This window comes from Hyperolius riggenbachi, chromosome 4 (assembly GCF_040937935.1).
Source record: "Hyperolius riggenbachi isolate aHypRig1 chromosome 4, aHypRig1.pri, whole genome shotgun sequence".
NCBI classification, from domain to species: Eukaryota; Metazoa; Chordata; class Amphibia; order Anura; family Hyperoliidae; genus Hyperolius; species Hyperolius riggenbachi.
In genome coordinates, this window is record NC_090649.1 from 209561146 (window position 1) to 209574232 (window position 13087).

A 13087-nucleotide genomic window follows, 5' to 3' on the forward strand; every position below is an offset into this window, starting at 1 on the left:
ACATTAAAACAGGTTAAAAGGGAGGTAGTGGTGGACTTACCTCCAGGTAGTCAGACACTATAGGTCCAATTTCAAAAAAAGCTTGGCACCTTGACAGAAGCATCAAGCTTTAATAACTTGTATTACAGATACTCCAGTGCTGTGCCTGAGGACGCAGGTTAGCCTGGGAACCGCATCACATTTGGAGTTTTTATGTCAAAATAAAATCTGTTTTTGAAATTGGACCTATAGCATCTGACTACCTGAAGGTAAGTCCAACACTACCTCCCTTTTAACCTGTTTTTAGTGTATTTTATTCTTTACTGGTGCCTCTGTTTCCTGATCATTGATGTCCACCCTCAGTGGAAGGGTTACCCCTTGTTTTTCCTTTACTACAGAAAGCAACTTCTTAACCTGAGTGGGGTTGGGTCTAATCTCCCCACCTGCCATTATAGTGGTTATCTTTGCAGTAACCCACATTATTGCTCTAATCAAATTCTTGAGAAAACAATCATTACAATACACACTACATACTGCACTATATCTGGCTCTGGGTTTGTCCTCCCTCCCTTCATAAAGACCCGAAACTGCATCAGGGGTGAAGAGGAATCCCAGTGGCACAGAGAGGTGAGTAATACCTCTCTGCTCGAAATACTCTACAATGGCCGGGAGGGGGGCACTTGGTGGGTAGAGGCACAGGCGTGCCCCTCTGAGCTCTGTGCCCAGAGGCTGGTGCCTCCCAGGCTTTGCCTCAGCCCAGCCCTCACTACTGCTCTTAGCTGAGCAACAACACCAAAATGAATGGTGCTGAATTCTAAGAAAAGGATTTCCATAATACATCCCTATCTCCAAAATAGTTAAACCGTGTAAAATGTAAATAGGAACAGAATGTAAACATTTGCAAATTACATAAACTCAATAGTTGAAAAAAAAACAACATAAAACTTTTGAAAAGTATAAATTATAATAATGCGAACATTTTTTTTACAATGCTTTTATATAGTGTATTTAGTCATATCACTAACCTCAGGAAAAGCTCACAATCTATTACCTTTTTTTTTAGTGGGGGCTTTTTAACCTATCTGTATGTTTTTAGGAATATGAGAGAAAAGTCTGTGCAGATAGTGGTCCTGATCCAGGGACTTTATACTGCAAGGTGAAAGTGCCATCCACTACGCTACCTTGACACCCAATCCTATGACACTTTATGGAGCGTTCCTGTAACTTAGATCATCTGCTTATGTGATGATATTCTAAATAATATTTATGTATACTGAAATCAGTATACTATACAAAAATTAAAAAGGTAATTCAAGATGCTAGAAATCACTTTCACAGAACCACTTCTTTCTGATTATTAAATCATCTGGACACTGTAAGCAAATGTTTAACTGTAATTATACATACGGTATATTAAGCATCTCCGCTGCATTCCATTAAAAATAAAGTTGGGTGTTGTAAAGGTTAAATGTTAGCAAAGATTTTATCTGAAAAGTATTATCTATACTCACAAAGAAAGCTATGCTCCTCACTGCAGGTGCTAAAGGTTGAGGCCAAATTATTATTGATAATCATAGCAAAGGGATTAAAAAAGTAAGTTCCTAGATATACAAGACACAGAACATTTATATTGCGCTGAATCAACCCCTAAGTCATGCCATGACAGAATAATGATACATCCTTTTAGAAATGCACCTTTTTTGCTCCATATAATGACTCCAGCAGTTTATCCTGAGCTTTCTCAAAACGTGAATCCAGACTGGGAGACATCTTCTGGACCAGATTCCAAATCAAGTAATTGTTTAAGATACTAAAGAGTTGAGAGGGAGAGATTAATTACGTATTCATGTGCTGGAAGATGAAAACAAAGAAAGCAGCAAGAGTTACATATTTTTTAATAAATAGTATCATCCTGATTTATAACGTCATATTTTTAATGAGTGATCAACTAAAAAGGCGATTCAAAACGGAAGTTGTACAACTACACAGTCCCCTTCCCACCTCCCTTGATATTATGCAAGCACAACAGCCACCTACTGTAAGGACTCGTTCACATCATACGTGCTTCCGTGTGCATTTGGAAGCACGTATGATGTGCGTCAGGCAAGAATGGCAGAAGGGCATAGACAGCCCTTCTGCCGTTCACATCATATGCGCTGCGCAGCAGTACGATGTGCTATGATGCGCTTGCGTACTGCTGCATGCTTTCTGCCTGCAAGCGCAGAGCTGACCCATTCACTGTAAGGAATGGGATCAGCAGCGCAGCGTCAGCTTTTTATCAGCATATCAATGTTACAGATTGATACATGTTGCTGAAAAGCGGACAGAAGCACACTAGTGGAAATGAGGCCTAGAAAACATAAAAATATATTGACAGAAAGTTAAGCAAATAGGCATGCACTGTACAATTTGAGGCAGATCTGGAAAATAATCAATATCTTCTACAACAAATGGCTTTGTAATTAAAGTGGACCTGAACTCTTGCACAGGACAGATGGAAAGCATAGAGAAATGCACATTATATGTATTTAGAGTTTAACCTGTCTAATCCCCCCTCATTTGTGACTAATCTCAAATTGTAATTTGATCTCAGCTGAGTCAGCTGGCAGCCACAGCAGAGCAGCTAACTGATAAACATAGGATGTTAACAATATAGCTGCTTCCATGAAAGCAGGAAGTAAAAAAGTAAAAAAAAAGTTTAACTTACCTGGGGCTTCTGTTAGCCCCCTGCAGCCGTCCTGTGCCCACGCATACCTGGAACGATCCTACAGTGTGTATCCCCCCTCCCCCGGGACTCACTTTCTCTTTCACTAGTCGCTGTCCACTGCGCCATTGCGTCATTTTCAAGAGATTTTCTCGTACTGCACCTGTGCAGGACACTTCCAACGAGGGGAGGAAATGCGCAGCCATGGCGCAGTGGTCAGCGAAAAAGGTGAGCAGCTGTGGTGATCGGAGGATTATTCCATGATGGCGCGGGCACAGGACAGCTGCAGGGGGCTGGCAGAAGCACGAGGTAAGTGAAACTTTTTTTTTTAGGTATCTTCAGGTTCCCTTTAAGCCCTGCTTGAGATCCCAACATGTAGCCGAGATTGGGATTCATTTCTTTCATGTGAGACTTCAAAAAAATAAGAATAAAGAGTTTAATCCATATTTGTACATTGTGCTAAAGATGTTTTAGCCTATCTGCACTGAAAATTTTAATTTCATTTTCACAATTTTTTTTATCTTAGGCACAGTTAAATATTGTAGTAAATACATACCCTTTGGAAACAAAACATAGACAAAGACAAACAAATAGATCATCGGGGGGGGGGGGGGGGGGGGGGTCTGTATGGTTGATATTGTGATGAAACCCCTCCCACAGTGTGATGTCATGACCTTGGTTCTAACAGTTTGCTGCCTGTGACCCTTGTTGCATTGTGGGAAATAATGTCTTTTTCCAGCTGCCAAGCAAGCAATTTCTCCCTCTGTGCATAGAACTCTCAGTAATGAACATTCCGTACAGGTCACCTGGCAGAACTAAAGATGCGATAAATTTCAGAATGTAAATAATGGAGAGGGAAGATTTTACAATGGGCAAAGACTGTCTAAATAATTCTTAAATTAATATTATAATGAATAAAATCGCTCATTTTTTACGTTATTTTCACTACAGTTCATCTTTAAAGGACATCCACCCTGCACCCTCCAAGAGACCTCCGACCTCTGACGATTTGAAGCCCTCATGAAACAGCTGTCAGGTAGGGGGGAGCACTCTGCATCAGGGGCCTCCTCTGTTTATACCATCTGCTGGAAATAAACAGCTTTATGGCAAAGTAATACTGGTGCCCGCCCTAGATTTCTTTCTGCTCAACATCTTTAACCCCCGTGACGTTATGATTCTTTCCGGATTTTAGGGTCTAAAAGCGGTGCAATTTTTTTGCACCCTTCCAGACCCTAAAACTTGGAAAAAAATCATGCTGCCAGGTAGATCTGCAGCAGTTCCAGCAATCACTCACCTCCCTGGCTCAAGCACTGCAGTTTTCCCTCCATCCTCCGTGTGGCGTTGCAACCCTAATGTGAGATTGCCGGCTCTCGTCATGAAGACAGCCGGTGATCTCACCAGGGGGAAGCAGCGCCTCGGAGGAGTGGAAGAAGAATGGCGCCTGACGTCGGGATCCCCTGGGAGGTATGTTGAAATGCCTGCTGAGTGCATTGCTCTGCATACAGCCTCCGGCGGTTACCCCGAGATCAGAGCGGGATTACCACTGACCCTAGCTCGGGATTACTGCCAAGGAGGTTAAAGGACATGTATGGCTATAATTATTAGGTAATTCAGGCGATGTTCATCCAGGGATTTTATCTGATTGCCATTAGTAGTTGGAAAGGAATTTTTCCTGTTTTCCCCTTTCTCTGGAGCAACTGAGATATATGAGGGTGCAGGCTAATGTTGTACCACACTTTTTGGTTGAACTCAACGGATGTCTTTTTTCAAACCAACTAGCTATGCAACTATGAAAATAGGTTGAAGAAGCCGCAGAAGGGAAATTGTACAGAAAGGTCTAAAGTGGGCAGACTGCTTAGGCATAATACACACAAGGGGATCTGCAGGCAATCTTTCACTCACCAGCTGCATCCTGCCCAAAAGAAGAGCTTCAGCCACTTTCAATCCATTTGACTAGCCACAGCAGCATCCACAACAGTGTTCTATCTACGTGAATAAGAGAATGCCACCCATGTGACCAGCTGCCGTCACATCTGGCCAATGTCCAACTCACACCCACTTTCACAAGGTTTGGTCCTGCACAAACAAATGCTGGAGTCTGTGCAGAACCAATAGATATTTACCCACACATCTGACCGGTAAATTATTAGTAAAAAAGAGTTTTGGCTGTTTCCAACTGGTCAGCAGAAGAATTCACTCTCGATCAACAGACAATCAAACCATTAGGATCACATCAGTGTTGAATATTGCATTTTGTGTATCAGCGCTAAGTCAGGATAGCAAAGAGGAAGTGTGTATGAATCCAGGGGAGATGGTTTAACAGAAGCTATTATTGGAATGATTACACAAAAAAGTCTTACACTGGGTCTGTGTTGTTCACAAGTTCTGACACTTGCTGCAGATACTCCTTGCCATAAACCACAACAGGCTCCGTGTCATTTATCTCCAAAGGTGAGAGGGCAAAGTTCAAATAATCCAACCAATCAAATACAGGGGCAAGGATCTGTCAAATAAATAAATATACAAATAAAATTGTGTACAGAATCCAGGTAACCTACAGTGCAGAATATTAATCTGCTCCTCTAATTATATATTTCCTGAAAATGTTTTATTGAAAGTACTCATCGATGTGAAAGTTTAGTTTAGGGAACCATATAATATCGTTCATCTTTTTGCATTGGTTCTTTTCTTCCTGTTAGTGATCTCTTCAAATGCTGATGACTGACCTATATATGCGACAAGCTTGGTGTGCTGGGTTTATTTTTTGGGTCAGCTATCTAGAGATGTCATATGTCTACAGATGGTAGCTCCAGCCAATGAATGAACATTCCTGCATTAGATGGCATTTGTCCAATATATATGTTCCTTGCCAGTATCACTGGTGCTGCTTCAGCTGATAGAGGTCTGTAATGTTTATAGCTGTGTCTGCTACAAGTAGGATTGCCTGAACTCTAAAGACACAAATGCCATGTCTAGGGAAATACTTAGCTCTTATCTTTTACAGTACAGAAATAAGGGAAGACAGGAAGGAATAAAATAAGCAATAATGTAAGGCCTCATCTCTGATGTACACTATATTCACTATCAATACAAACTTCATAGGGCTACTTACCAGAGGAGCAGTAATTCATGTAGTATTTAAAAATATGACTATTGAAAATGTTGCTTTAGCTGGTTACTGGACTACCACTACTTGTAACCAAGCTATGTATAAACAGATGCATCACTAGGGTTGCTTTGCTTTGTGTTACCCTCCCCTATATAGGAGTGCAAGGTGGCTTTTATTCCCTTCCTGTCCATAAGATGTGTGTATCCACATCTGACCCCCTCCTCCCCCCCCAAAAAAAAATCTTGCTGTGGTCCTCCTTCTCCTACAAGACACACTAGTGCAGCAGACATGCCACATTCTTATCATCTCCAGTGCCATGTCTCCCAAGCCCTGACTTTCCTTTAATTTGGCAACCTGTTCCCTACCATCTGCTTACTTATACTGTATATCATGTAGACAGTAGAGAGCAAGAAGCTGCGAGAAGTATAGTCTGGATAGGCTGCAAAGCATGTCTGCTATGCTCGTCTCTGTCAATAGGAGAGCAAATGAGGACCCCAGTGTAGGTAGCCAGATGACCCCTAATCCCAGTATAGGTAGTTAGCTGATTCCCCAGTATCGGTAGCTAAATGTTCCCCCTTCAGCATAGGTAGCCAGATATCTCCCCCTCATGCCCAGTATAGGTAGACAGATGACTGGCCAGTGTAAGTAACCAGAAGTCCACCTCCAGTAAAGGTAGCTAAATGCCCCCCCAGTATGAGTACCCAGATGATACCCCTTGGTATAGATAGCCATATGCCTCCTTTCTTTCAGTATACGTAGCCAGGTGACCCCTCCTCAGTATAGATAGCCAGATTTCCCCCCAATATTGGTTTTGTTTCCACACCCTTATTACTTTAGATTGGATTTCAACATGGATCGGACCCTCTTGCTTAAGGCGTGTACACACACACAATTCTGTACTGGAACGACAGAGGAACGGAGTGAGCGGTGTGAGTGGGAGAACAATGCACTAGGTCTGTACTCAGCTGAGATGATCCACCAGGCCAAATCTCTCACAGTTGCATCAAGGGAGATCAGGAGCCACTGTACACGTGCTCTCAGCTGAGGAGGTCCCGACCAGCCATGTTGCTCGAGAACCATCTAGCATGTACACAAAACTTTTCTGTAACTTGGTTGTTCACTAAACCATTTATGTGTACTTAGTACAGGAGGTGCTACAGTGCTGCCATTAATTATACATACCCCTGGCAAATTTTGACTTAAAGTTACTTTTATTCAACCAGCAAGTCATTTTTCGACGGGAAATTGACAATGTACAAGAAACATTATTGTGGAAAAAAACATTTCTCAGTTTTTATTTAAATTTGAGCAAAAAGTGTCCAGTCCAAAATTATTCATACCATTCACAAAATGTCACAGTCTATGGGAAAATCCAAAGTTCTATACCATTCCAAATAGTCCAAGCTGTTCTTAAGCATCCTAATTACCCTGATTAATTGGGAACAACTGTTTTAATCAATTCAACAGGTGAAAAACAACAGCTCTCTGCAATTGGTTTGTTGACAGTCATGGCTAAGACAAATGAGCTCAGGGAGGACTTGTGTCTGCGTATTGTGGCTGCTCACAAGCCAGGAAAGGGCTACAATGTAATTTCTAAATGTTTTCAAGTTCCAGTGCCTACAGTGCAAAGTAAAAATGCAAGATGTTCTGCACTGTAAAAATCTCAGAGGACGTGGTTGGAAGCCAAAAGTGACACCTGTGTTGGCCGGGAGGATAGTGAGAGAGGTGATAAAGAATCCAAGGATCACCACCAAGGCCTCCCTGGTGAATCTGGGCTCTGGTGGCAATGTCTCAAGGCAGACAATCCAACGGACACTGCACACTCCTGGGTTCTACTGATGCAGAACAAGTAGGATGACAATTCTCCAGATAAGGCACACAAAAGCTCGCTTGGCCTTTGCAAATGCTCATCTGGACAAAGAAGAAGACTTCTTTTCTTCTGTGAAACAAAAATTGAATTGTTTCCTTCATTTGGCGTAAAAAAGAAGAAGCCTTCAACCCAAAGAACACCATCCCCACTGTCAGGCCAGAAACCCACTAGCAGCAATTTTCTGAGCGCTTTGCGATTTGAAAACTCTTGCTAATGTAATGCTATGGATGTGTTCCCACTTGAGCGATGTGGTTTTATACAAATCCCCCCTAGCATTGCATTAGGAAGAACTTTTTCAAATCACTAGTGAATAGAAATCGCTCCTAGTGTGTTTCTGGCCTCAAACATGGTGGTAGGAACCTAATGCTTTGGGGGGGGGGGGGGGGGGTTTCAGCCAATGGACCAGGGAACATAATCACAGTACACGGCACCATGAAAAAAGAGTAACAAATAAGGATTCTCAACGACAACATCAGGCAGTCTGCAGAGAAACTTGGCCTTGGCCACCAGTGGACATTTCAGCGTGACAATGACCCAAAACACACATCAAAAGTGGTGAAGAAATAGTTAGTAGACAACAACATTAACGTTTTGGAGTGGCCCAGCCAGAGTCCTGAATTGAATCCAATTGAGAATCTGTGGAGGGAGCTAAAGATCAGAGTGATGGCAAGAAGACCTTCCAAACTGAATAATGTGGAACTCATTGCTAAAAAAGAATGGGAAAAAATACCCGTGGAGACATGCAAAAAGCTGGTCTGCAGTTATAGGAATCATTTGATTGCTGTAATAGCTAAAAAAGGCTTTTCTATTGATTATTGAGAAGGCTATGAATCATTTTGGACTGGACACTTTTTGCTCAAATGTAAATAAAAGCTGAGAAGTGTTTTCTTCCACAATAATGCCTCTTGTACATCGTCTTATTATCTTTTGGGAGACACTTATGTCATTTCTCGTAAAAAAATGACTTGCTGGTTGAATAAAAGTAACTCAAAATTTGTCAGGGTTATGAATAATTATGGGCAGCACTGTATATTACTATATTTTGATCCATATTGCATTTGTTTGTCCATGTAACTTGTTTGTAAAATTCTCACCATTATTTGTACAGCACCATAAAATATAGATATTTGTTATATATAAATCAATAATAATAGATGTGTTATTTTAACTTCTGTAATATGTTTTAAATAGTACATGGATTGCTGAGGCATGTAGTCATATTCTATAGATCAATATCTACAGTGTGTAACTGAATGCCTATAGGGTCTTTTTCAATAGCTTATTTATCACCTACTTATTAATTTGTATACACTGATTTTTTTTTTTAGTCTTAACCACTTTACCCCCGCCCGTATGGATTTCTCCGTCCCTTTTTCCATCCTTTAACCCCCAGGGACGGAGTAATCCGTACTTTGCGCACTCCCGCCGCTGCCCGCGCTCCCGCTCGTAAACACGCCGCCCGCCGCTAGTAAACACGCCGCCGCCCGCTCGCCCAGAGATCCCGTTCGTTGATCTAAGCCCCACAATGATCCGCTGCCGCTCGGCTGAGCAGCGCGATCATTGTGAGCAATAACAAACTCCCAACCTCTTTCTACTTCCTGCAAGTGTCCGGAAGGACGCTTGCAGGTCGCATGAAACAAAAAGTTACTGTTGCCATCTTGTGGCCAAATAGTAGAACTACACCCTAAGCATTTTTTACACACAAATAAACTAGTTTTACACAAAAAATTAACTCCTTACCTCCCACACTCCCCAATTTTTTTTTGTAATTAAAAAAAAATAAATTTACAATTTAAAAAAAATACATAAATAGTTACCTTAGGGACTGAACTTTTTAAATATTTATGTCAAGAGGGTATAACACTGTTACTTTATAAACTATGGGCTTGTAATTAGGGATGGACGCAAAACTGAAAAAAATGCACCTTTATTTCCAATTAAAATATTGGCGGCAAACATTGTGATAGGGACATAATTTAAACGGTTTTATAACCGGGATAAATAGGCATATACATTTAATGGGTTTTAATTACAGTAGCATGCATTATTTAAAAACTATAAAGGCCGAAAACTGAAAAATAATAATTTTTTTCCCAAATTTTTTCCTAGTTTCCCATTAAAACACATTTAGAATAAAATTATTCTTGGCATAATGTCCCACCTAAAGAAAGCCTAATTGGTGGCGAAAAAAACAAGATATAGTTCATTTCATTGTGATAAGTAATGATAAAATTATAGACGAATGAATGGAAGGAGCGCTGAAAGGTGAAAATTGCTCTGGTGGTCAGGGGGTAAAACCCCTTAGTTGGGAAGTGGTTAAAGATAGAAACATTCATGACATACTATTTCAGATGTCTCTGCTCACCTGTAGATCTGCAATAGTCATACGATTGTATATCTTTTCCTCGTCCCGTCGCTCATCCTGAGGTACTGTGAGATTAGCCAGCTGGGTCTCCAGCTCCACAATCTGTGCCATCTGCTGCTCAACAGAGCCTAAGGAACCACCAAGCAGTAATCCCATGTCTACCATGTATTCCTGATATGCAGCTAATACCTGTAAACAGAACCACAGGATGATAAGTAGAATACTTTGGTCCTAATTTGCTTCCAAGGCTGAAGAACAGTGGAGAAACTGGGTGACCCAGCAAATGTGAGCCTGTTTTATTAAAGTCCCACTCAAAGTACAAACGTTTTCTTAGAATCTATAATTTCCAACAGGTTCGATCAGCCCCCGATCAATAACGAGATCTATTTTGTGAGGTAGTGATCGAACAATCAATACCATTCTCAACCAGAAGCTGAGTGGACCTGTTGGAAATCATCGAACTGACCGGTCGATCTGACAGGAAACTGCACACTGTGCACCAGCCCTAATGCCTGGTACACACAATGAGATATTCTGGCAGATTTACTGTCTGATCAATTATTTCCAACATGTCCGATCGATTTTCCGTTTACTTCTATGGATCCTGAAATCAGATCGGACATGTTGGAAATATTTGATCTAGCAGTAAATCTGCCAGAAAATCTCACAGTATGTACCAGGCATAAGATCTGTGATCTATACGTGCAGTGTTTGTGAGCCAACTAGATTGGCATAGGCTGTGGCTGGGCGATTGGGCAAGGCAATTACCATCCTGCACCTTATTGGGTTATTTAACATGCTCATTGTGCTGGAAATTTTAATGGGTGTTTAATTATTGGGCTAATGGTGCACTTTACTAAATCATGCCCACAGTAAATTGTTTTTGTACTATGCTCTTGGGTCATTTTTTTGTGTGCAATTATGGGTATACCGGGTCAGTGCAGTTTCTAGGCTAAAATGCACCCAGGGCGAGGGTGTAAAAATTGCGCCCCCCGGAGCAAGGTATGGGTGCCCGCAGTATAGGTTAGCCAGGTCTAGTTGCACTCAGTATAGGTCCCCCCAGTATAGGTATCCAAGAATAGGTAATCCAGTATAGGCCCCCAGTATAGGTAGCCAGGCATAGGTGAGCCAGTATAGTTGCCCCCGGTATAGGTTAGCCAGGTAGGTGCCTCCAGTATAGGTAGCCAGTATAGTTGCCCCAGTATAGGTTAGATAGGCAGGCGCCCCCGATATAAGTTAGATAGGTAGGTGCCCCACTACAGGTTAGCTAGGTGGGTGCCTCTAATATAGGTAGCCAGAATAGTTGCCCCCAGCATAGGTTAGATAGGTAGATGCCCCCAGTATAGGATAGTTAGGTAGGTGCCTGCAATATAGGTAGCCAGTATAGTTGCCACATGTAAAGGCTAGCTAGGTAGGTGCCCCCAATACAGGTTAGATAAGTAAGTGCCCCCAGTATAGGTTTGATAGGTAGGTGCCCTACAGTATAGGTTAGATAGGTAGGTGTCCCCAGTATAGGTTAGATAGGTAGGTGCCCCCCAGTATAGGTTAGATTAGGTAGGTGCCCCCCAGTATAGGTTAGATAGGTAGCTGTTCCCCAGTATAGGTTAGATAGGTAGCTGCCCCCCAGTATAGGTTAGATTAGGTAGGTGCCCCCCAGTATAGGTTAGATTAGGTAACTGCCCCCCAGTATAGGTTAGATAGGTAGGTGCCCCCCAGAATAGGTTAGATAGGTAGCTGCCCCCCAGTATAGGTTAGATTAGGTAGGTGTCCCCCAGTATAGGTTAGATAGGTAGGTGCCCCCCAGTATAGGCTAGATAGGTAGCTGCCCCCCAGTATAGGTTAGATTAGGTAGGTGCCCCCCAGTATAGGTTAGATTAGGTAGGTGCCCCCCAGTATAGGTTAGATTAGGTAGCTGCCCCCCAGCATAGGTTAGATAGGTAGGTGCCCCCCACAATAGGTTAGATAGGTAGCTGCCCCCCAGTATAGGTTAGATAGGTAGGTGCCCCCCAGTATAGGTTAGATTAGGTAGGTGCCCCCCAGTATAGGTTAGATTAGGTAGGTATCCCCCAGTATAGGTTAGATTAGGTAGGTGTCCCCCAGTATAGGTTAGATTAGGTAGGTGCCCCCCAGTATAGGTTAGATAGGTAGCTGCCCCCCCAGTATAGGTTAGATAGGTAGGTGCCCCCAGTATAGGTTAGATTAGGTGGGTGCCCCCCAGTATAGGTTAGATTAGGTAGGTGCCCCCCAGTATAGGTTAGATAGGCAGCTTTCCCCAGTAAAGGTTAGGTAGGTCCACCCCCCATAATGGAGGGGGGAGCCGGAGCCGCGGGGAGGGCAGCCCCACCTCTCCCCGGGCCGCCCTCCGTGCTCCCCCCTCAGATGCAGAGTAATAATGCAGCAGGAGGCTCTGTACATAACTACTCACCTCCCTGCGTTCCACTCGCCGCTGATCTCCTCTCGTCATAGATGCTGATACACACGCTGCTTCCGGCTAAACAGGAAGCAGCGTGTGTATCAGCGTGTATGCAGAGAGGAGATCAGCTGCGAGTGGAATGCAGGAAGGTGAGTAGTTATGTACAGAGCTTCCTGCTGCGTAATTACTCTGCATCTGAGGGGGGAGCACGGAGGGCGGCCCGGGGAGAGGGAGGGAGAGGTCGGGCTGCCCTCCTCGCAGCTCCGGCTCTCCCCTTCTTTACAACGCCCCCCTCACAACAGCGCCCAGGGCGCCCGCACGGGCCGCACGGCCCTAAAAACGGGCATGTAACGGGTACCTGAGCAGCTCCTCCTAAGATGGAGTAGTGCAGTTATACCTGTACGTTGGAACAGCCTTCCACTACTACAGTTTTTGTTGTCAATTAGTAACAACACCTGTGACTTATTTTACAAGCTTTAAGGCCCAAGATGTAATAAGATGTAATAGTAACCTTGCCATTAGTTGTCTTATTCAGATAATAGTCTCTTGAAGGAAGAAAGAGTCCTGACTGATCCACCTATAAAAGAAGCAGCAGCATTTAAAGGTAATATTAGATTAATATTGAGTCTGTATACATTTACATTAAT

At 42.8% G+C, this 13087-nt stretch overlaps 1 protein-coding gene across 1 annotated transcript in view; it reads right to left on the bottom strand.

The window, feature by feature from the left end:
* ECE2 (endothelin converting enzyme 2) overlaps positions 1-13087 on the bottom strand; it is a 133536-nt gene that overhangs the window by 47126 nt on the left and 73323 nt on the right. The window contains exons 7-10 of the mRNA XM_068281317.1: positions 12952-13017; positions 10028-10216; positions 5044-5186; positions 1675-1789 (exon numbers count right to left, since the gene is read on the bottom strand). Coding sequence (XP_068137418.1) covers positions 1675-1789; positions 5044-5186; positions 10028-10216; positions 12952-13017 — 513 coding nt within the window. The remainder of the gene's footprint in view (positions 1-1674; positions 1790-5043; positions 5187-10027; positions 10217-12951; positions 13018-13087) is intronic.